The 23,817-nt window shown below is 57.0% G+C and overlaps 1 protein-coding gene across 1 annotated transcript; it reads left to right on the top strand.

Moving 5' to 3' along the window:
* The first annotated feature begins 1,215 nt into the window (after nt 1-1,215).
* MKNK2 (MAPK interacting serine/threonine kinase 2) lies at nt 1,216-12,897 on the top strand. The gene is made up of 14 exons (XM_070465039.1): nt 1,216-1,361; nt 1,510-1,644; nt 4,950-5,037; nt 5,144-5,245; nt 5,328-5,425; nt 7,247-7,326; nt 7,657-7,730; nt 7,980-8,084; nt 8,217-8,272; nt 8,357-8,452; nt 8,857-9,051; nt 9,743-9,907; nt 10,536-10,579; nt 10,880-12,897. The coding sequence occupies exons 2-14, from the start codon at nt 1,594-1,596 to the stop codon at nt 11,118-11,120; spliced, it is 1,395 nt and encodes a 464-aa protein (XP_070321140.1). The 5' UTR covers nt 1,216-1,361; nt 1,510-1,593; the 3' UTR covers nt 11,121-12,897.
* The last annotated feature ends 10,920 nt before the right edge of the window (nt 12,898-23,817 follow it).

A 23,817-nucleotide genomic window follows, 5' to 3' on the forward strand; every position in this document is an offset into this window, starting at 1 on the left:
CACCAGACCAGCAGGGAAGTCTCCAGGTGTGATCAAATTAAAATAAGGTTGTACCAGATTAGGGTGGCCTTAATGCAATCACTGGTGTCCTTAGCAGAGAGAGGAAACACAGGGAGACAGAAAAGATGGTCACATGAAGACAGAGATCCGGTGATGTGGCTACCAGTCAAGGAGTACTGGGGATTGCCAACAACTACCAGAAGCTGGAAGAAATAGGAAGGATCCTACCCTGGGGCCTTCGGAGAGGGTGTGGCCTTGCTGATGACACCTGGAATTCAGACTTCTGGGCTCCAGAAGCAGCCTCTGGAAGCCCACATCTTATCCAACCTCTCTATGTGTGCACATAGACATGCACGCATGCACGTATGCTTCAGTGGACAGGCTGAGGCCTGGAGGAGAGGGAGGACAGTGTACTCTGCAGACGTGAGACACCAAGTGTCCAGATATGGGCTCTGAGGATCTTGCACGGCAGGGCTGCGGGGATGGAGAGCTGGCTTATTCTCTCAGAGCCTGGGTCAAGGGCTCCAGCCAAAACGGGGCTGTGTTTTGCCTCCTGTCCTGGTCACCCCTACCTCTTGGGCTTTTTCTCCATCAGTCAAGGGAAACGTTCCTTTCTGCAGGACTAAGGGACTGTTCTTCACAGATCTGTCGCTAACCGCTAATGCGATCCCTTTCCCAGTCAACAACTGGGAACTAAACTCTTGGGGAGCAACCTGGGGAAGCAGCTGGGCCTATAAGCCTATTGGGGTGCACCTGAACGACAGCTAGTGCGCCTGCACGACAGCTGGGGCCAGGATCCGGGAGCTGAAAAAGAGAGCCACGGCAGATCCTAGAGCCGAGAGATCCAAGTGGGAGCTATAGCAGGTTCTAGAGCAGGCGTGTTGCCCATAGAAATCAGTGCATCCTAGGCCCTGACCGGTAGACTAGGGCTGTTGCCAGAGGGCAGAGCCGGGCGCCAGCTCAGAATCAGGGTCCCGCGGGTCTCCCTGAGCCTCCGGCAGACTTGTCCGAGCAAGTCAAGATCCTTCCCGGGTCCCGCGCCCCGAGACCCGCGCCACGCACGGCGCAGGCGCGCAGACACGCCCCGTAGCCGGAGGGGCCTTCCAGCCCCGCCCCTGCCGTGTGCGCATGGGCGGAGCCCAGAGGGGTGGGGTCTGCGTCGGGGCGGGGCCGAGCCTGGCCTATAAAGGCGGCGGCTACGCGACGCGCCCGGCTCCTCTCGGCGGTGGCGGCCCAGGCCGAGGAGTCCGCGGTGGTGGCAGCGGCGGTGGCGGCGCTGTTCCCCGCGCGGTCCGCGCAGCGGGGTCCGGGCTGCGTGTCTCGGGCGGCGGCACTGCGGCCCCGGCCCGAGCCCGACCCCGGTGAGTGTGGCCCTGTGACTCCGGCCCGGCCCGGCCCCGGCCCCGGCGCGGGGATCGGGCCCCACGGAGCCTGGCCGCCCTGGCCCGGGCTCCCGGCGCAGCCGGCAGCGGCCACTCAACGCCCTCCTTTGTCTGCTCCCGCCTTCAGGGTCCCCTCCCCTGCCGCCCCCCTCCCACGGGCCGCCCCCCGGGCCCCACGTCCCTTCCCCCGCTGGCGGGGCCCGGACAGAAGATGGTGCAGAAGAAAACAGCCGAACTTCAGGGCTTCCACCGTTCCTTCAAGGTGAGGGTCAGGTCGGTTTGGGGGCGCCCAGGGCTGGACCACCGGAAAGGCGGGTGGTGGGACTCGGAGCCCGCCCCCAGGTCCCGCGCCTTATGCCAACCTCACCCTTTGCCTGGGGCTGCCCCAGCCTGGTATGCATTGGAGGGGAGGTGATCTTGGGCCACAGTCCAGTCTCAAGCACCCTGGGACCTGTGAGGTCTTTCTTCCAGGAGCTCCCCAGTCTGTGGGGCCCCTACCCATGTGCACCCCTGAAGACCCCAGCCAGGCATGTGCTGGTATGGGGAGGGGTTCAGTAGGCCACAGTCAGTTCCTAGTGCCCTGGGGCCTCTGGGGTCTTTACTCCAAGAACCCCAGGTAGAACTGGGGGGCTCCTGCCCATGAGGGCCCCTGGCTGTGTGTCCCCTGCAGACCCCAGCTGAGTGTGCACTGCTGGCGCAGTCAGAAGCCACAGTCCTGTCCCCAGCGTCATGGGAGGGTCTGGGAGGGTCTGTTAGGTCCTTCCTCCAGGAGCCCCAGACAGGGCTGCAGTCCCCGGGATACCCTCCTGGGTGGTCTACAGAATGGGGCAGTGGATTGAATGCCTTCCCTGCCCTGCACCTCCCAGACACCCCAGGCCCAAGTGCTATTTCCTGTCGGAGCAGGAAGTTTCTGCGGCGGCCCCATGGCTGTGGCATCTGAGTTCTGGTCTCAGATGAGCGAGTCTGGGGGGGTGGGCAGGTGTTAGGCAGGGGCCCTACAGGGCCTGGCCCTGGGGAGGCAGTGATGTCAATGGCCACCGCACCCCACTGACCGGGTTATGTAATGGCTTCCCTGGGCCTCCTTGGGCAAGGACCTGTTGCCCTGAAGAGAAGGCAGGACCTGGGTGTGTGTGTGTCTGTGTCTGTGTATGTGTATGCTTGGGCTCCAGTGCCTACAGGTGAACTGCAACCAGGGTAGGAGGAGCAAGCTGAGACTAAGTTAAAATTCCCATCCCATCCAGGCAGCGTCCCAGGCCAGCGCCCCACCCCTGCCCACACGCCTGTCATCCTGGCTTCCCCCTGCCTCCCAGAGCAGCTCCAGCCTTGGCATGTCCAAGTGTCTGGGGCTGGGCGGGAGTAGGGTGGACGAGAGACGTCCCTGGTAGTGGTCTATCCCCTCTGGGGGCTGGGCGGGAGCCAAGATGGGGTCAGCGTGTGGGGCCAGCACGGTGGCCAAAGCACACTTGAACTTTCTGGATGGTTCCAGCCGCCTCCTGCCAAGGCCTGCTGACTGGAGGCCTGCAGCCAGCCCTGGGCCTGGTCTGGCCGCACTGCCTGGTAGCACGGACTGGCCTCTGCAGGCCACACTACAGCCCTGCACTGAGGTGGGACTCTGGGAGCCCTGAGGGAGTTGGAGGGACCCTGGGCAGGGCGTCCTGGCTCTGAGGTGGCCCTCTTGGTGGCCAGGGCTGGCCACTCTCAGTGTCTCCTCCAGCTGCTCCTCTGGTCTGCCAGGTGTCTCTGATGTGTTTTCCCCATTTTAAGATGGGAAAGTGGAGGCTTGGAAGGCATGGGCCTCCACCCCCACTCCACCCCGCCAGCCCTCTGCACATGGTGACAAGGACACAGGAGCAGGCCTGTTGTCCCTTCATCTTGGTGGCTTGGCCATCTCTTCTCTCCAGGGTCCAACTCTTTGCATTGGAGGCTAGGACGGGGCAGGGGGTTGGTCAGGACTCAGAGGTTCTCTCAGGTCCTTGCACCCTTCCGTAGTTCTACGATTCCCCACAGGTGCTCCGATCAGTAGGCTGGGGTGGGGTAGCTGGTGGGGAGCCGCTGGCCCCGAGCTTCACGTCCACTATCCCTCCTGATCACCCCCACGGTGCCACCCCTCCTCCCCTCCCCGGTGGAGGTGGTTACCCGGTGCCAACTTATCGGAGCGGTGATTGCCAGCGCTGGCACAGCTGTGTCCCTGACCCCATGGGTGCCAGAGCCCTGGGCGGGCAGGGCAGGGGCTGGTGGCTGAGCCCGCGCGCACTGGCAGCAGTGCTCCCTCCCTCCTCGCCCCTACCCGCTGGGCCTCCTAGCAACTATCTGCAGGCGGGTGGGGAGTCCGGGCGGGCCCACGCCTGTTTTTCAGCCGCTCCCTTTGACCTCTGCCTGCCCCTCTGCTGCTGGACTGGCTTCCGGGCCTCCTGTCTGAAGGAACCTGGCCTGGCCTCTTCTGCCAGTGGACCCCTGGGTGTTCCTGGAGGGTCTCTTGGCATTTCTTCTCTGTCAGATGGCCCTCCTGCCAAAGCCCTGGGTCAAGTTGGTCCAAGGCCCAGAGAGGGGCAGCAACTTGACCCAAGTCATCCAGCATCAGGGCTGGCACCACGGCTGTGTGTGCAGGCCCCCCACACCCACCTGAAGCCCTGGCCACCTGGTCCGCCCTGACTCGTGGAGCTCAATGAGAGCAAGTTCCTAGAGGAGCTGGTGGGCCTCAGTGTCCCGACCCTCATACCTTGGCATGGCTGCCAGTCATCATGCTCAACCTGCTCTGCAGAAACATATTTATCCCAGTTGTCTTTTGTTGGGAGGAACCCCAGCCGCCTTTGTTCCCGGGTTAGGGTCCCTTGCAGAGGACCTGGAGGCTGTCCGGGGTGACCTTGAGCTGGCCCCTGCTTGCTACATGGGCTGTTTCCTTAGCTGGACACTGGGGCCTGTGAGGGGTTCCCTCCTGGCAGGGAGCAGCCAGTGCTCATGTGGGAGACCATAGGCACTTCTTCCTTGTGCCCTGCATGGGTCCAGGTGGTGAGGATCTGAAAGCAGATGAGGACGGGGGTCAGAGCAGGAGAGGAAGCGCAGAGCTGGGGGATGGGGGTACATCACAGGCAATGTGGTGGCAAGAAGGTGCAGCGGGGATGAGAGGACAGTGTGAGGCAAAGGAGACTGTGCTGCCCCATTTCACAGAGGGGAAAACTGAGGCCAGGAGGCCATGGGAAAGCAGGCAGGGCCACCTGGTTGGGAGCCCCACCCGGGGAAGCCAGTGACTCAGTCCCTCCCAGTGGCTGCCCCACACCTTTGATCCCTGTGCCAGGTAGTGGTGCTGGCCCCATCCTGCAGGTGAACAGACCAAGGCTCATGACACAGCCTGGGCCCCACGGTAACTCAGGCCTGCCCTGGGAAGCGACACTCCCTCCCTACCTGCATCTGGCCTCTTCCCGTACCACATCCCCTCTGTATAGGCCCTGATGGCTGCAGGTGGGGGGTGAAGGGTCAATTTTCTGGTGGCCCAGCAAAGCCAGGCTTTGTGCCCCTCGGTGTGTGGACAGGGAGCGGGCCTGAGCTCTGTCCTTTCCTCTCCTGTAGGGGCAGAATCCTTTCGAGCTGGCCTTCACCCTAGACCAGGCCCACCACGGGGAGCCTGACTTCAGCCCAGAGTGCCCGACCCGCCCTGGTGAGGGGCTGAGGGGAGGGCACGTCTCTGGTGGTGGAGTGGGGGGAGGGGGGGCTGGGCTGCCTCCCGAACTGGGTGGGCCTCACCTCTGGCCCTCCCGGCACAGATATGCCTACGAGCCAGCCCATCGACATCCCTGATGCCAAGAAGAGAGGCAAAAAGAAGAAGAGATGCCGGGCCACTGACAGCTTTTCAGGCAAGTTTGAAGGTGAGTGGAGCGGGCCGGGGTGGGGGCTTTGGGAAGATGGGCTGGCCCAGGGAGGCTCTCACTCCCACCGCCGGGTCCACAGATGTCTACCAGCTGCAGGAGGACGTGCTTGGGGAGGGTGCCCATGCCCGTGTGCAGACCTGCATCAACCTCATCACCAACCAGGAGTATGCTGTCAAGGTGAGCCAGCCCACGGCACCAGAGCGCGCCCCTTGCCTCTCCCCAGCAGCGCCGGGGTCTGGCACCACCAGAGGTGGCAGAAGGAAGGGAGCTGGCATCTGAGCTGCCGGACTGGCAGCTGGGGAAAACCAGTGTCTAAAAATGGCCCCAAGGCTGGTGACTCAGGCCACCCCTGGGAATCTAGGTCAGCCCAGGCTGAGCCCCCAAGTCCAGGTGAGAAGTGACCAGGGGTGGCATGCTGGCACAGGTGGCCAAGGACTTGCCAGAGGGGTTGCCGAGAGCTGGGGGTTCAGTCAGAGCCAGTGCTCACCTGCTGGGTCATTTGGGCCAGGTTCCAGTCCCAGGGCTAAGGAATGCTTCTGGGCATTGATACAGAGATCAAAACCCTGTTTTCTGAGTCTGGGGAGCTGGGCACCTGGGGAGACCAGGGCAGGCCTGTGAGAGCCTCCTGCCTGTCCTGTGCTGCCCTGGCCCAGGGTGTGGCCATGCAGCCCGTGTGCCTGGCCAGGCATCAGACCCCACCTTCTGAGAAGCCTTCCAGGCTTCCCTCGTGACCCTCTGCATCTGGGCTGGGTGAGGTCATGAGAGGCTGGCTGCCCAGGAAGGAGGGCCAGGTACTCCAAGGCAAGCGGAACTAGCTGGAAACCTCAGGCCTTGGTGGAAGCCTGGTGACCTGGGTGGCTGTGGTCCGCGCCCCTTGGGAGTGCCCGGGGGAGGTGGATGATGGTGCCACAGGACTGGACACCTAGCATCAAGCACTTTCATAGTTGGAGGGGTTCCTGAAGCCTCCCTTCTACGGGCCCTGCTGCGAAGGCTGACTCCTGTCACTCTGACAGACAGGGAGACCAAGGCAGGGAGCCGTTAGGCTAGGTGTCTGGGTGGGAACCCCAGAAGGCCATACCCCTCATGAGAGGGACGGCTGTCTCCTCCATAGAGTGGGGGCCGTAGCCATGTTCCCAGGAGATGGGATGAGGTTCAGTTAACTCTAGAAGGGCACGACTGGTGGCACTGTGTCAAGGAGCCCCTGGAATCTGTGGGGCAGGTGTATCTGTCACTCGACAGGTGGGACAGCACTTCGAGTGGTGGCCCAGGCCCAGTGGCCAGTGGACATGGTGCCAGCTTGCTATTGGAGCCTGGCCAGCAGAACACACCATAGGCGTTCCCTTAGGCTGCTGGTGGGCTGGAGCCCCGAGCATGCTGGTGACCAAGTCTGCCCACCCACCCAGTGAGAGGGAGCACAAGGTCCAGCCTAGGAAGAGGGTCCCAGCAGGTGCTGGGGGTCTCCTCCCAGATTAGCATGGGACTGGGAGACAAGATGTGGTGATGTGGTGCCCAGGCAAGGAGGAGAGCTTGGCAGGAGCCAGGTGCCCCAGGCACCTCTACTCCTCTGGGTGGGGTGTGAGTCAGCACAGTGGCCCCCAGTCTCCTGCTCCGGGAGGTGGGTGGGGGGGTGCCTTGTCTAAAGAACCTGCTGCCCTGAAGGTGTAAGTTTCAGGGGCTCCAGGTCCAAATCGGCCTGCTCCAGTAGGAGAGCTCCAGCTCCTCTCTGCCTCTCCTGCCGTGTTTACCCCTCCTGGGAGGCCTCTGGGGACACGCTGCCCCCAGTTTGTGCTGACGCCACAAGTTTGACTTCCGGTAAATTCTGGGCCCCCATGGGAGAGCTCTGCTTTCCAGAGCCTAAAAGTCTAAGCTCTGATGAGTTTCAGGCGTGACCCAGGGGAAGTTCCTGGTGGGCTGTGGAGGATCCAGCTGCTCCAGTTGTGTTTCTGTATGTGTATCTGTCCTCACCACCCCTATCCCCCCCACCCCCGGCCATTTCAGATCATTGAGAAGCAGCCGGGCCACATTCGAAGCAGGGTTTTCAGGGAAGTGGAGATGCTGTATCAGTGCCAGGGACACAGGTAACGTGACCTAGCCTCATCACAGCACTGGGCCCCTAGCCACCTTTCAGCAGATGAATGGGCCCAAGAGCCTTCTCATCACCCACAGTGGCCACTTAGTGAGCATCCACTGTGTGCCAGGCCCTGTGTCATGGGTGGGCCCAGTGGTGGGCAAGCCAGACAGTCCAAGGTGGGCAAGGTGGAAGCAGGCCCATGGCCCTGGGCCCATGCCTCCTGCCTGCAGGTGGAGGTGGAGGAGGTGCACCCCTCCTGGGCAGGGCTGTGGCTGCGGCTGCATGCGGGCCTGAGGAAGCCTCAACCTTTCCCCTGCCCCTCTGCCCCACACCCCAGGAACGTCCTTGAGCTGATTGAGTTCTTCGAGGAGGAGGACCGTTTCTACCTGGTGTTTGAGAAGATGCGGGGTGGTACGTGGGGCCTGGCGCAATTTTTGTCTGGATTCCGATGGGCCTGGGGACCAAGGGCCACCAGGGAGAAACTTCCAGGGGGCCTGCCCATCAGAGGGACCTTGGGGGTCCAGGGTGGCGGCCCCAGCTCAGGTTGAAGGACTTTGGATTCAAAGAGATCAGAGTGGGAACTTCCCTGCCAGGGTGGGGTGGGTGCTGGGCGTTGGGCAGTGGAGGTGACACCTGTGTATTCTCCATGGTCTGGCCCAGGCTCCATTCTCAGCCACATACACAAGCGGCGGCACTTTAACGAGCTGGAGGCCAGCGTGGTGGTGCAGGACGTAGCCAGTGCCCTGGACTTCCTGCACAACAAAGGTGGGTGGCCGCGCCACCTGCCCCAGGGGTCCTAGGTGTCCACCCTTGCACCCAGTCCACCTGCCCAGGACTCCTGGAAAACGTGCCCACCCACCCCTGACCAGCCCTGGTGGTTCTTGGTTCTCCCGGCAGGCATCGCCCACAGGGACCTAAAGCCGGAAAACATCCTCTGTGAGCACCCCAACCAGGTGAGGGGCGCGGAAGGGGGCGGCCTTCCTTTCGGACCAGGCCCCCAGGACCCAGCCCTCACAGCCTGTTCCAACCCCACCCAGGTGTCCCCCGTGAAGATCTGCGACTTTGACCTGGGCAGTGGCATCAAACTCAATGGGGACTGCTCCCCCATCTCCACCCCAGAACTGCTCACCCCGGTGAGGGCCTGCGAGGAGGGGCAGTGCTGGCAGGGGCGGAGGGGGCGGGAATGGTCCCAAATCCGGTCCCAGACCGCAGTTACATAACCTCAAGGTGCGGATCCTGCTTGACTGCTGAGGCCTCAAAGTTTGAGCTTCCGCTTAGCAACAGCCGCTGATTGGCTGGGCAGGGCCGCAGTCGCGGGCTCCGTGGTCCTGGGCGTGCTCCCGGCACCTGTTGATTGGGTGGGGGTGAGGGTTGGGGTGGGGCCGGCTCCCTCGGTGGCTTCTGATTGGTCGGCAGAGCGAAGGCGGGGCTGTTTTCTTTATTAGCCTCTGATTGGTCGGGCACGGGCTTCAGGAAGTCTAGATCGGTGAACCCCCTCCCGCCTCCGCGGGCCCTAACGCCCTGCCCCCGCCCGCAGTGCGGCTCCGCGGAGTACATGGCCCCGGAGGTAGTGGAGGCCTTCAGCGAGGAGGCCAGTATCTACGACAAGCGCTGCGACCTCTGGAGCCTGGGCGTCATCCTCTACATCCTGCTCAGCGGCTACCCGCCCTTCGTGGGCCACTGCGGCAGCGACTGCGGCTGGGACCGCGGGGAGGCCTGCCCTGCCTGCCAGGTGCGAGGGGCGGCCTGCTGTGCGCCCCTCCCCCAGCACCCCGCCAGGCCTGCTTTGGCTTGCACGCACACACGCTCATACACACAGGTTGTGCACCTTCACCGCGGCCTGCCTGGTGCACCCCAAGGCCTGGTCTATGTACACACTTACCCCCCACCCTGGGGACCGGCTAGTGCATCCCCCAGGGCTGCTCTGTGTGCACACAAACGCACATCCAACCGCAGGTTCTGTCGCGTGTACCCCTGAGCACCCCTTAGGGCTTCGCCTCCAACCGCTGGCCACGTTAGCAGGCCACTGCCAGCCTGACCTTGCTGCCTTTCCAGAGGCTCCTTGGGAGCCTGAGGATAGGAAGTTGAGGTAAGGCAAGGCCTATGGTTTGGCGTGGTCAGGTTCTAGCCTTCTACAGACCACCTGAGGCTCAGGCGTCATGTCCTGATTTCCCCTTGATTCAGCTCACTCCAGCAGAGCCCAAGTGCCTCCTGGAAGCCACTCTCTGGCCCAGCCTCCCAGTGCCTCAGCTTTGCTAGCTGAGCTCAGAACACTTTCCGTAACCCTAAGCCCAGGCCCAGGTCACACGGGATGTGGTGGAGGAGAGGTGCGCTCCAGGTCTGGGCTTGCCTACCCAGGCATTGGGGACATGGCCTCAGCCCTTGTTGGCTGTAGCTGACCCCTCTCCTCGTGTCCCCTCCAGAACATGCTGTTTGAGAGCATCCAGGAGGGCAAGTACGAGTTTCCAGAGAAGGATTGGGCCCACATCTCCTTTGCTGCCAAAGACCTCATCTCCAAGCTCCTCGTCCGTGATGCCAAGCAGAGGCTGAGCGCTGCCCAAGTCCTGCAGCACCCCTGGGTGCAGGGGGTGAGTGGGGGCCCCAGGTGGCGTGGGAGTCCTCAGACCTCCATCCAGCCTCTGCCAATGGGCTGGGGTTACTCAGAGCAAGGGTCGAAGAGCCCCAGAGTGAGCTAGGGTGCAGTAGGGAAACCCCCACTGCCTGCTGGCCAAGTTCAAGCTGCACTGCAGGTGCTCCTCCTTGCCAAGCCCTGTGTTCAGGAGGTGCTGGGGCCACCTCTTCTCGAACAGCGTCAAGCTGAGGTCAGCCAGGTGGCAGTCGGGCAGCAAGCCAAGGTAGACTCATGGCCTGCCAACTGCAGTTCCAGGCTCTCTACCCACCAGTCTGGGAAAACCGCGATGTCTTTGTCTTCTGCCCAGTGGTCATCCCAGGGGGTAGGTGCTTAGGTCAAAGATCAGCACCGTGGGGAGCAAAGACTCAAGGTGGAAGGGACTCCAACCCTCTTCTAGGAGCTGGGAACCATCTGGAAGGGGCAGCTGTGGTGAGAGGCGGGCCCCGCCCCCAGCCTGGCGGGTTACCTGTGGTGAAGCTGCATTCACCACCCCTGTGCTCTGGTGTTCTCAGAGTCAGCCGGGCGGCCCGCGGGGAGTGTGGGGGGCTCTGCTCTCCAACCTCGCCTCTCCTGTCTCCTTGCAGTGTGCCCCGGAAAACACCCTGCCCACGCCCATGGTCCTGCAGAGGTGAGGCCCCAAGCGGGGAGCCCCAAGTCCAGGAGGGGCGCTAAATGTTAAGATGTAAAAAACCTTTTCACTCCTGGGGCAGGGACTTGGGTGGCCTTATATCAGGTGCAGAGTTTTTGTGCCTACAGGGGGGCTCCAACCCACTGCCGCCCCAGCCCCACACCCACCCGTCGGAGACTGGGACCTCTTAGGGCCTGCGGCCCCTCCTCTGGGGTACTGCACTGGCCCAGGGGTTGGGGGGGTGTGTGGAGGCGAGGCTACTTCTCCCTCTGGTGACCCTCACCCCCGCCCGGTCCCCAGGAACAGCTGTGCCAAAGACCTCACTTCGTTCGCGGCCGAGGCCATTGCCATGAACCGGCAGCTGGCCCAGCGGGAGGAAGACGCGGCGGAGGAGGAGGCGGAGCAGGGCCAGCCCGTGGTCATCCGAGCTACCTCACGCTGCTTGCAGCTGTCCCCGCCCTCCCAGTCTAAGCTGGCCCAGCGGCGGCAGCGCGCCAGCCTGTCCGCGGCCCCCGTGGTCCTGGTGGGAGACCACGCGTGACGCCTTCCTTCCCTCTGTACATAGGCCTTCCCCATCCGTCAGATCTAAAAAGATTTTTTAAGCTATTGCCCGCCCGCCCTGACCAGCGGGCTCCCCTACCCCCTCCCCGCCCTCCCCCTCCCGGCTGGATTCCGAGGCGCTCTGCTCAGCTCGGGGGTCTTTTTATATAAGGTTTTTGCTGTTGGTTGTTTTTTTTTTTCTTTTCTTTTTTTCTGTTTCTCTCCCCCCACCCCCCCCTTCCAATGGTGTTAAAAGCAAAGCAGGCGCGGGGGGAGGAAAGCTGAGGGCGCGCGGCCGGGTGGGCCCTCCCGCCGCCCCGCCCGGGACGCCTCGGCCACTGTGAAGGCCCCTCCCTCCGCCCGCGGGACATAGGAGAGGAGGGCGTGGCGTCTCCCGGGCCGGGCGGGGCCCCGCCGCCCTCTCCGGCCCTCGCGGTGTTTTCAGGGACCGGTCCACCCCCACTTCCCCTGGATGAGACGGTAGCTCCTTCCCTCCCCACGGACACCCTGGTGGGCGGCGGGGCCGGGGGCTTCTCAGGTCTCCGCAGTCGCGGGAGCGGAGCCTGGGGCGGGGAGGGCGGACTGACACCGCCCGCTGGACACCCCCACCCCCTCCCGCCGACCGACAATCGGGGCTCCCTCGAACCTTGACCTTAAGCTGCAGCTGATGGGCCCTCCACTGGCCCCTCCACTGGGGACTGCCCACCCGGGAGGAGGGCGCCAGGGCAAGCGGGAGGGGCTGAACAGGCGCCCGTCAGCCGACGTGGGGGTCCCGCGGACCCCAGACCCGGGCACCCGAGTGCCCCTTCTCAGGGCTCAGTCTGACCACGGCCACGTCCTGCCCGGCCGCCCCTCGGGTCCGGCGTGGATGCCCCGTCAGCCCCCCCTCCCCTGCCCCGGGCGGCGTCTCTGCCCCGCCCACCTTCAGGAAAAGGCCGCAGCTGCTGCCCCGTCCGCCCGCGCCCGAGTCAGACGTCGCGTGACCCGCCGGTCTGGGGAGTCTGGGCCCTCCCCGATCTGACGCCTGGGCCCTCGGGTAGGAGACACTATGCAATACACAGGCTTCCTTTTCTACGTGCACACGGGCTGCTGCCGGGGCGAGGGGGTGGGGGGGCGCCGGCAGGCAGTCCCCGGGGTCCCGGCCGGCCTCTGCGGGTACCCCGATCCGGCTTCTAGTCGTTCGTTCTGTTTCGTTAGTTTTCTAAAACAAAAGTTGACTTCCCTTCCCTGTTCTTGAAGAATACTTGAATGTGGGGGGAGGGGTTCGAGGCGTGGGGAGCTCGGGCGCCGTTTCTGCGGTCCCCCCACGTCTGGAGGTTGTCGCAGTCCTAGGTGGCTGGTGGGGGCCGCCGCCCCTCCCGCCCCCGCCCGCCGGATCTGTGGACTGGCCTTTCCAAAGACTCCGGGGGTGGGGAGGCCAACCCCCACCATCATTTCTCTCCCATTTGTGATTCCATGTTTTGCAACCGAGAATTCTGCCTTTTTGTAAAAAAACAAACAAATGGATTCTCGCCCGCTGTGAGGCGCCATGGCCATTTTACTCGGGAAAGCTGAGCTGTGAGCCGCTTTTTTTTGTTTTTAATCCAAAGGTGGGACATCCACTTCCTCCCCGCTGTCTCGAACAGTGCGGCCCGGAGGACTGGTCAGAACCGTTACTGTGAATGAGCCTGGCTCTCAGGCTGCTCCGGCGCTGGGGGAAGGGGGTACAGCAGTGTTTCAATGTTAAGATGTGTAAAAAAAAAAAAAAAAAAAAAGATTTTTTTAAAGTGGGGGAAAAACATCCAAGCACTTTAACTCCACTCTACCAGGTGAGCTGATACAGCTCAGAAGTTTTCCTTTACACCAACTGTCAATGCCGGAATTTTGTATTCTGTTTTGTAAGGATTTAATAAAAGTCATAAAAACCCGTTTGCATCCTCACATCGTGGCTTTCCGTTGTCCTGCAACAAACTGCCCCAAACCTAGTGTCCCAAAGCCGTTTTGTTATTCCTGGCGGTGCTATGAGTCAGGGATGCAGACGGGGCTTGAGAGACTCGGTTTGTCCTTGCTCTAGGACACCTGGGTCCTCCACTGGGAAGGCTCATCATCCACAGGTGTGGGCTGGGCTCAGGCTGAGGCTAGAACCTGGGCCAGGTGCCCACAGGGGGTCTCCTGTGCGACTTGGGCTTCCTCATGTGGCTGGCGGATCTGAGCAGCTTGGCTTCAGAAGACAAGCTGCATGGTCTCCCCAAGTCCAAGGTCAGGTGGAGTTCAGCAAGCAGCTGTCCCGGGTCCAAAGGGAGGGAGGAAAACAGCTTTGAGATGGGGCGGGGCACCTCTGGACAATGCAACCTAATTCAACAAAACCCAGTAATTCAGACCTCCCCCTCATGGCTGGCCCTCCTCCCTCTCTAGACTCCTTTCTCTCAACCATGATTATATTCTTGCCATATGCAGTTCTTTGCTGGACAGCCCGGGCTGACTTCAGATCCTGGGGGGAAGAGGGGGAAGCAGTGTGTCAGGGAGGGCTTCCTGGAGGCAGAAGACAAAGTGTAGAGGGCGGTGAAGTCCAGTGGTTAAGGACAGCAGACAGGCCAGTCCCTTTAAGACTGCTGTTCTTACCAGTTTCCTTATCTGACAGCAGGGGTCTTGAGAAAAAGCCAGGTGAAACCAGCAGGTAGCACAGCGAGAAGGCAAGAAGAAAGCAGATGAGGGACTTGCCAGAGGTCCAGTGGTTAAGACGACGCGCTGCCAGTGCAGGGGACATAGGTTTGACCCCTGGTTGGTGCACTAACATCATACCATGTGGTGCCACCAAAGGGGTGGAGGGGGGAAATCCTCTGCAGGGCCTGGAATGGGCTGGTCTGGGATCAGCCCCTGGAACCTTCTGTGTCTGGCTTCTGTCTCCAGACATCGTGTCCTCAGGAGTCACGTGTTGCAGTGTTGGTGCCTCACTCTTCTTCACACCCGAGTAATAGCCCCACTGTCTGGACCGCACTGTGTTTATCTGCTACCCACCCATGGACACTGAGGTGTCTTGCTTTCTGGAGTAGCGAATTGTGCTGCTGTGAACACGTGGCATACATTTGTCTGGTTGTTGTTTCATTGACCCTGGGTGGACACCCACAGAAGGAATGTGAGCAGGGCACAGACCCCATTGGATGTCATTTCAGAAGGACTGATCTTGTCGCCATGTGGAGTGTGGGCTAGGGGTCAAAGGACCCCATGGGGCACCACTGTCCTCAGCTCAGTGAGGGCTGACAGGCCTACAAGGGTGGAGCCCACAGAGCAAATGTGTTCTTTGTAGGGAGTGGTATTAGCAGCACCTAGGGACAGCCTGCGTGTTGTGAAGTGGGGCTCAAAGGGGGTTCTCCCCGCTCCTCGGAAGGCTTCCTGGAAAGGCGTAGGCACTGGGATTCCCTCTCCTGCCTAGGACCCCAGGTTTGGCAAGTGGCACCTCCTCCCTGACCTGGCCCTACCTGAGGCATCTTCAGGGATGCCTTGGAGCCTGGCCCCGCTCCTGCATTTGCTCAGCCGCCCTCTGGAGCCCTCCTCTCAAACCCCACAGCTACCCTGCCCCAGCAAGGACCATGGCCCCCTGCCTAGTTCCCCCAAAGCCTGACCTCAATGCTGTCCCTTGCTCGGCCTGGCATATGTGGGGGAAATGGGGTGGGTGCCACATGCTAAACCACCACCCTCCCAGGTGGCATGGGGCCCTGCCCAGCCCTGCCAGGCCGCGCCACTGACCTCTGCCTGCCCCCTGCCGCCTGCCAGGACCGGGCCACCAGGCACAGCTTGTTCTCAGAGTTGCAGCCCTAACTTTGTTGTTTGCGGTTTCCTCTCGGCCGGCCCCACCCCTCCCAGGCTGACCCCGCCCCGTTCACGGCCTGCCCCAGCCCTTCCACGTCCTCTGGAGGAGTAGCAGGAAAATCCTGGAGACCCAGGAGCTGATGGCTTTCCCAGGCTGGCGGCGGGGCCTCCTGTCCACGCCGCGGGAAACGGGGCTCAAGGCAGGAAGCTGGTCCAGGGCGTCTGCAAACTGGGTCTGTCACTCCAAGATCACGAGGAATCACGCGTGATTCTGGAGCTGCCCTCCCCCACCCTTCAGACAGCCACACACACTGATGTACAGCGCTGAGGGTAGGGGAAACAGGGCGAGTCTCATCTTCCCAGCTTGTAAAGCACACACGCCCCCCTGCATTGGAAGCCTGGAGTCTTAGCTGCTAGACTGCTGGGAAGTCCCTTAAACTTCTTTTTTAATCTTTTTTTTTTTTTAATCTTTATTTATTTATTTGAAAAGACCCTGGTGTTGGGGAAGATTGAGGGCAGGAGGAGAAGGGGACGACAGAGGATGAGATGGCTGGATGGCATCACCGACTCAATGGACATAAGTTTGGGTAACTCCAGGAGTTGGTGATGGACAGGGAGTTCTGGAGTGCTGCGGTTCATGAGGTCGCAAAGAGTCGGACATGACTGAGCGACTGTACTGAACTGAACTGATTTATTTATTAGGCTGCACTAGGTCCTGTGTTAATTCCTTACCATTTCTGTCCATTATCATGCCCGCCCTTGTATGAAATGTTCCCTTGGTATCTCCAATTTTCTTGGACAGAGTTCTAGTCTTTCCTATTATATTGTTTCTTTCTATTTCTTTGCATTGTTCATTTAAGAAGGCCTTCTTATCTCTCCTTGCTATTCTCTGGAACTATGCATTCAATTGGGTATGTCTTTCCCTTTCTCCTTTGCCCTTCACTTTTCTTTTTTCCTCAGTTATTTGTAAAGACTCCTCAGACAACCACTTAGCTTTCTTAAATTTCTTTCTCTTTGGGATAGGTTTGGTCACTGCCTCTCCTACAATGTTACAAACCTCCACCCATAGTTCTTTAGGCACTGTCTACCAGATCTAATCCCTTGAATCTACTTGTCACCTCCACTGTATAATCATAAGGACTTTGATTTAGGTCATACCTGAATGGTCTAGTAGTTTCCCCTACTTTCTTCAACTTAAGCCTGAATTTTGCAATAAGGAGTTCATGATCTGAGCCACAGTCAGCTCCTGGTCTTGTTCTTGCTGACTTAGTTGTAGCATGCAGGACGTTTAGTTGCAGTTTGCGGGATCTAGTTCCCTAACCAGGGATTGAACCCAGGCCTCTTGCATGGGGAGCATGGAGTCTTAGCCACTGGGTCACCAGGGAAGTCCCTCAAAACTGTTTTTTAAAAAAGATATTTTATTAATAAAATGAAAAAAAAATGAAATAAGACAGATACAAAAGGTCACATAATGTGTGATCGCACTTATGTGAAACGTCCACAACAAGCAAATCCATGAAGACAGAGTGAGTTCCTGGTTGTCAGGGGCTGAGGATGTCAGCTGGTGGCACTGTGTTTCTTGTGGGGTAATGGAATGTTCCGGAACTACAAGTGATGGTTATACAGCCTTGTGACTATACTAAATGCCACTAAAGTCTTCATTTTATTTTATTTGGTTGTGCCATGGAGTAGGTGGGATCTTGGCTTCTCCACCAGGGTTTGAACCCGTGCCCCTTGCAATAGAAGCCTGTAGTCTTAACCACTGGACCACCAGGGAATCCCCCTAAAATGTTCATTTTAAATGGGTGAATTTCATATTCTGTGAATTTCCCTGCAATAAGCATGAAAAAGATGACAGGACCGAGTCTGTACTGAGTCTGGGACACAGGAAGTGCTCACTCAGTGTATGGAAAAGTGATTTACCACCGGCACAGGCGTCTCCACCCTCGAGTTTAGGGATTTGTTGCAGGTTTTGTTCCCAATGCTGTCACTAGTCCGCACCCCCGGCCCTCCTGGTGGTTCATCCTCACAGCTTCTTTCATCGTCCCGTCCCAGGAAACTGCAGCCTGTCCTGGTCTTTGACTCACCCAGAAAGTAGACAAACTGGTTTAAAGTGAAGCGTGATGAAATTCAGTCGGATGTGAGGAAGGACTTACCTCGTTGGTTGAAGCCTGGATGGGGTGAGCTGGCAAAGGAAGGAGGAAGGGAGGGCTGGGTTCTTGGGGCGGGGCCCATGAACGAGCCAGGCCCTCCCAGCCCGACTTGCTCCTCTGGGATTTGGACAAGTGTCTGGAGCCCAGTGGCTCTGGGTTCATCACATGCCGTGAACCCTCTCTGGTCCTGACACTGGGCTATTTTCTTCTCTTCCATCTGCTGGGGCTTGTGCTCCCCTTCACACAGGGTTTGGGGTTTGTGGGCAACTTCAGGAAGATGCTGTGGGGTTTCCATGACATCTACCAGTTCCAGCTCTCCCCTGCCTTGGTTTCCCTTTGATGACCTCTTGAGAGGATGCCAACCAGAGGGGGTCTCCCCAATGCTACATCTTTGGCTCAGGGACCAAGGAGGCCTCCAGGATCTGGGCCCTGGGATGGTGATGTGGAAGGCCCCTGGGGAGAGTGTCTGGCGGCAAATCCCCAGCACAGACTGGGGGACAAACAGGGATGCGACCCTGTTGCCAGCATTTTTGTTTTGTTTTGGTCATGCCACATAGCATGTGGGACTTTAATTCCCTAACCAGGGATCAAACCTGTGCTCTCGCAGTGGGAGCGCAGAGCCTTAACCACTGGGCCACAAGGGAAGCCCTGTGTTCAAAGGGACATCCACTCCATAGGTACAGGAGCCACATGAAGGCTGTGGGTTGGTGCCCTGGTGCCTCCCCAGCCAAGGTTATCAGCCCAGTGGGTCACCGTTGTCCAGTCTCTGGTCCCATCATGGTCCTCACTTCCTGGACCGCTTCTTGCTTCACTGGGGGACTGATGCCAGCCAGTCTCACTGATGGTGAGAAAGCTGCTCATCACCACTCCAAACCTGGGCCAGGACCCTCACCTGGGCCTGAAATTTAAGGGGGCGCCAACTGCCTGCAATGCAGGAAACTTGGGTTTGACCCTTGGGTCAGAAAGATCCCCTGGAGTGGGAAATGGCTACCCAATCCAGTATTCTTGCCTGGGAAATCCTGTGGACAGAGGAGCCTGGCGGGCTACAGTCCATGGGGTTGCAAAAAAAGTCGGACACAACTGAGCAACTGAGCACACACACACACAAATTTGGTCATGGAGGTAATGTTTGTGCTGAGAATGTTTGCTGGAATTCCAGCAGTTGTAAGAACTAACATTTCCCCTAGTGGTAACATTTTGCAAAAGTCTATTACTTTGTCACAAGCAGGAGACCAACATGCTACAATCTTACTCACAAGTAACCACTTTCTCTCTTACTCAACCCTGTGTTTGCAGTTCCTCCTCCCTTTGATCTCAAAGTAAAACAAAACTCCACTTATTTCTTGTGCTCACTTGAAAATATTGGGTTGCCCAAAAAGTTTGTTTGGCTTTTTCTCTAAGATGTCATGGAAAAACCTGAACAGACTTTTGGGCCAACCCAGGAGAAGGTATCAGATGGGGCCGTGGAAACAGGTGCCTTCTGGTAGGACCTCCTGGAGCAATGAGCCTGTTCTTCATCTTTGCAGCTACCAGCCACACATGGCTACTCAGCCAGCGCAACGTGGCCAGTGCAGTTGAGTTCCCTTTCGTTTATTTATTAATACATTTCTTTGGTCTCGGGGGGCTACTGTCATCCCTACCCCTTTGGAGAATGCATGTCACAAGGCCCGATATCTGTGTTTCACCCCCAGTCCTTGGCTGATCCTCAGCCTGTTTACCCTGAGCCCCAGCCATATAGTTGGTGCTCAATAAATGTGGTGGGACAGGCTGAGTGAGTGAGGGCTCTGGATGGGTGGTCTCTCCTGGCCTTCTAATCACCTCCATATGGTTCTGGCCCCGGCATGTGAGACTGGGTTTGTACTCAATATGCCCATCTGGAAAATGGGTCAGGGCACTGGAGTACCAGGAGAATGAGGTCCCCCATCCTTTACACCTTCACCCCTTGCTGGTGCAGATCCTTGGGTCTCATGCCCCCCTGATGGCCACATAAGGGAATACACCCCCATCTGCAGAGGCGTGCCACTGGTGGCTCAGATGGTGAAGAATCTGCCTGCAATGCAGAAAACCCAGGTTCGACCCCTGGGTCAGGAAGATCCTCCGGACAAGGGAATGCAGCCCACTCCAGTATCCTTGCCTGCAGAATCTCATGGGCAGAGGAGCCTGGTGGGCTACAGTTCATGGGTCGCAAAGAGTCAGACACGACTGAGCGACTAACACACACACCCACACACACCACCAGGATGCACACCACAGAACAAGGGATGGAAGCAGGGTGCAGGGACCCAGTGGGAGCGGGAGCACCCTAAGCCCCGTAATTGGGGCTGGGGGCACTCTGGGTGTCCCCACAGGGAGGAGGCGTCTCAATGGGGACCCGGAGAAGGTGCAGCCGTGGGAGTCACCCGCCCACAGGCATGGAGCTGATGTGTCCTTAGTTGGAACACGGCCTCCCTCGCGCTCTCCTCTCCGCCTGTCTTTCTGTCATAAAGGAAGTTACGTGTTCGTCGGCTCCACATCCAGAACCACTTTACATCCCAGAATAAACATATATAAAATATATTTGCACCGTGGGCTAAAAAGAAACCCCATTTAAAAAAAAAAAGAAACCCCAAGGGGATAAATGTTTTAATTTGCAGTGGCCGTGGTTTTCCTGATAGCCAGGGGTGGGGGGTGGGCCCTGCCCACAGTAACCATCCCCCCACTGCTGCGGGACCCGGGGGGATCTGCACGCCCGGGTGTGTCGGTCACATCACCTGCAGGCCTACCTCTTTGGCGTGCTTGTCTGGTCTTGCTTGTTTTGCCTCCTTGACTGGGCGTGTTTGGTATCAGCGGCCTCCCCTGGCTTGGAGAGGAGCCAGAGAGGGGGAACTTCACCTTGTGAAGAATTTAGGGGCCCAGAACCTTCTGTGAGACGAGGACTTGGAGGCAAGGAAGCAGCAGAGGTTGAGGAAGCTCAGGAGACTCAGCGCCAGACCTCCCATGGCTCCAGAGGTGTAAGAGCTCTCTCGGTCACTCGTTCGCATCCCTCGCTCTTTCTTCTTTCTTTTTTTTATTTTTGGCTGTACCTTGAGGCATGTGGGATCTTAATTCCCTGACCAGAGATCAAACCTGGGCCCCCTCCACTGGAAGCATGGAGTCCTAATCACTGGACCACTAGGGAAGCCCCAGGAGGTAGAAGATTTATTTTAAAACCCTGCGTTGAGGGCCATTCGAGTGGAACTGCCAGTCTTGGTTGCCTTTCATGTTCATTCCCTTCTGTTTCTTTATTTATTGAATTAAAAAATGTTGTTTGTTATTGAATTATAAGTTGATTTACAATATGGTGTTAATTTCTGCTGTCCAGCAAAGTGATTCAGTTATACACATATATACAGGTGTTTTTTTTTTGAAGTCACCACTTTTTATTAATTAATTTGGCTGCCTCAGGTCTTTAGTTTTGACATGTGGGGCTAGTTGCTCTGAGGCATGTGGGATCTTAGTTCCCTGACCAGGGATGGAACCTGCGTCCCCTGCATTGGAAGGTGGATTCTTAACCATTGGATCACCAGGAAAATCCCCACATTCTTTTATTTTTTTGTATTCTTTTCCATTGTGGTTTACCCCAGGATATAAGAGTTTCCTGTGCTATGCAGTAGGACCTTGTTGTTTATCCATCCTATACGTAATAGTTTGCATCTGCTAACCTCAAACTCCCAACCCTTCCCTCTCCTACCCCCTTCCTGCTTGGCAACCATAAGTCTGTTCTCTATGTCTGGGAGTCTGTTTCTGTTTCACAGATAAGTTCATTTGTCCTGTATTTTATTTATTTTGTATTTTTGGTTGTGCCGTGTCTTCCTTGCTGCATGGGCTTTTCTCTGGTTGTGGCAAGCAGGTGCTGTTCTTCGTTGCAGTGTGCAGGCTGCTCATCGTGGTGGCCTCCCTTGTTGCAGAGCACAGGCTCTAGGGCGTGAGGGCTTCAGTAGTTGTGGCACATGAGCTCAGTAGTCATGGTCCCCAGGCTCCAGAGCTCAGGCTTAGTAGTTATGGCGCACGGGCTCAGTTGCTCTGTGGCATGTGGGATCCTCCTAGACCAGGGCGTGAACCCATGTCTCCTGCATTGACAGGTGGATTCTTTACCACTGAGCCTCCAGGGAAGCCCTGTGCCATATTTTGGATTCTGCAGATAAGTGATATCATAGGGTATTTGTCTTTTTCTGACTTACTTCACTTAGTATGGTCATTTGTAGTTGCATCCATGTTGCTGCAAATGGCATTACTTCTTTTTTTTTTTTTTATGACTGAGTGTTTCACTGTGTATATGTACCACTGCTTATTTATCCATTCATCTGTCGATTGGAGTTTAGGTTGCTTCCATGTCTTGGTTATTGTCAATGGTGCTGCCATGAACATAGGTTGGCATGTATCTTTCCAATTATAGTTTTACCTGGGTATATGCCCAGAAGTGGCATTGCTGGATTATATGGTAACTCTAACTCTCATTTTCCATTCCCCAAACTCCTGAGATGAGCTTCTAGCATGTAGAGTGGCTTGATTTTTCCGTTTCATGATTCACCTGGTTATCTCAACACCACCGATCATCACTGCTGTGACCAAGAATTTCACGAAAAGCTTCAAACAACTGGCTGGACTCGGATGAAGCTGTCTTCTTCCTTTCCCCAAATCCAGTCACATCCTCAGTTTATGACCTAGTGAGTGTTGTGCTGTCTCTTGGGTGAATCTTCTACTCTGCGGTCTAGCAAACTCCAAAGTCTGATGGGGTGTGAGAACTTAAATGGCCCCGAAACTAAATCCAGACAGAGCAACTGGCCTGACTGGGTCCCATCTGTTTGGGGTCACTGTCCCCCTTTGTAAGTGGTCCCTTTAGGATTTCAAGGAGAGGCTGGGGGTTGGCTTCTCAGAAGTGTTTCCACCTTGGACACTGGTTGATTTTAGGAAAGTAGGAACAAGAAGCATCAGCCAACAGCTGATCTCATGGTATGGGCGAGGAAAATGTTTTCCTCTACCTTCTTTGTTTTTTTAAATAAAGACTTTTAAAACAGAAAGAATAATTTATTTATTTGCCTGGGCCAGGTCTTAGTTGTGGCATGTGAGATCTAGTTTCCTGACCTGGGATTGGACCTGGGCCGTTTGCATTGGGAGCATGGAGTTCTTAGCCACTGGACCGCCAGAGAAGGCCCTCCTCTACACTCTTATATTTATGAGGGATGGGCTGAGAATTAACTGACAAAAGATACTTTAACAGGATGCAAAATGTACCAATGTATTAATTTTCATTTTTTCTTTGTAATGGTTTTGGCTGTGCTGGGTCTTTGTTGCTGCGCATGGGCTGTTCTCTAGTCCAGGTGAGTGGGGGCTACTCTTTGTCGTGGTGTGTGGGCTTCTCCTTGCAGTGGCCTCTCTTGTTGTGGAACATGGGCTCTAGGGTGTGCGGGCTTCAGTAGTTGCTGTTCCCAGGCTTCAGAGCTCAGGATTGCTAGTTGTGGCATGCGGGCTTAGTTGCTCCTCGGCATGTGGGATCCTCCCAGACCAGGGAGTGAACCAGTGGAGTCCTGCCCCAAGGCCACAGGTGCAAGCCTTGCACCAAGGCCACAGAAGTGGAGCCCAGAGCCAAGGTCATCTCCAAAGCTGACTGAGTCGCTTTTATAAACATTGCTCAAGGACCCCCCAATTTGATTGTTGCCCAGAGATCAAATTGCCAATATCCGTTGGTCATTGAAAAAGCAAGAGAGTTACAGAAAAACATCTGTTTTATTGACTACGCAAAAGCCTTTGACTGTGTGGATCACAACAAACTATGGAAAATTCTTCAAGCGATGGGAATCCCAGACTACCTGACCTGCCTCCTGAGAAATCTCTATGCAGGTCAAGAAGCAACAGTTAGAACCGGACACACAACAACAGACTGGTTCCAAATTGGGAAAGGAGTACGTCAAGGCTGTATATTGTCACCCTGCTTATTTAACTACTATGCAGAGTACATCATGCAAAATGCTGTGCTGGATGAAGCACAAGCTGGAATCATGATTGTCTGGAGAAAAATCAACCCAAGATATGCAGATGACACCATCTTTATGGCAAAAAGCAAAGAAGAACTAAAGAGCCTCTTGATGAGAGTGAAAGAGGAGAGTGAAAAAATTGGCTTAAAACTCAACTTTCAGAAAACTAAGATCATGACATCTGGTCCCATTACTTCATGGCAAATAGATGGGGAAACAATGGAGACAGTTCAGTTCAGTTCAGTCACTCAGCAGTGTCCAACGCTTTGCGACTCCATGGACTGCAGGATGCCAGGCTTTCCTGTCCAGAGTTTACTCAAACTCATGTCCATTGAGTCGGTGATGCCATCCAACCATCTCATCCTCTGTCATCCCCTGGAAACAGTGAGTGACTTCATTTTTGAAGGCTCCAAAATCACTGCAGATGGTGACTGCAGCCATGAAATTAAAAGACATTTGCTCCTTGGAAGAAAAGCTATGACCAAGCTAGACAGCATATTAAAAAGCAGAGACATGATCCAGCAATTCCACTCATGGGTATATATCCAAAGAAAATGAAAACACTAATTAAAAAAGATACAAACATCTCAATATTCAAAGCAGCATTTTATTTTATTTTATTTTTTTTGCTGCACTGTGGCTTGTCAGATGTCAGTTTCCCAACCAGGCCTTTGCAGTGACAATGCCAAATCCTAACCACTAGACTACCAGTGAACTCTCATAGTGACATTATTTACAATAGCCAGGATACGGAAGCAACCTT

The sequence above is a fragment of the Odocoileus virginianus genome, chromosome 3 (assembly GCF_023699985.2).
Source record: "Odocoileus virginianus isolate 20LAN1187 ecotype Illinois chromosome 3, Ovbor_1.2, whole genome shotgun sequence".
Classification (NCBI taxonomy): Eukaryota; Metazoa; Chordata; class Mammalia; order Artiodactyla; family Cervidae; genus Odocoileus; species Odocoileus virginianus.

Excerpts from the sequence above, each read along its gene's own strand:
- MKNK2 (XM_070465039.1), top strand. The coding sequence starts at position 1,594 with ATGGTGCAGAAGAAAACAGCCGAACTTCAGGGCTTCCACCGTTCCTTC. Across the intron at positions 5,038-5,143 it reads AGAGTGCCCGACCCGCCCTG|ATATGCCTACGAGCCAGCCC; the intron begins GTGAGGGGCTGA and ends CTCCCGGCACAG. Across the intron at positions 8,273-8,356 it reads TCTGTGAGCACCCCAACCAG|GTGTCCCCCGTGAAGATCTG; the intron begins GTGAGGGGCGCG and ends AACCCCACCCAG.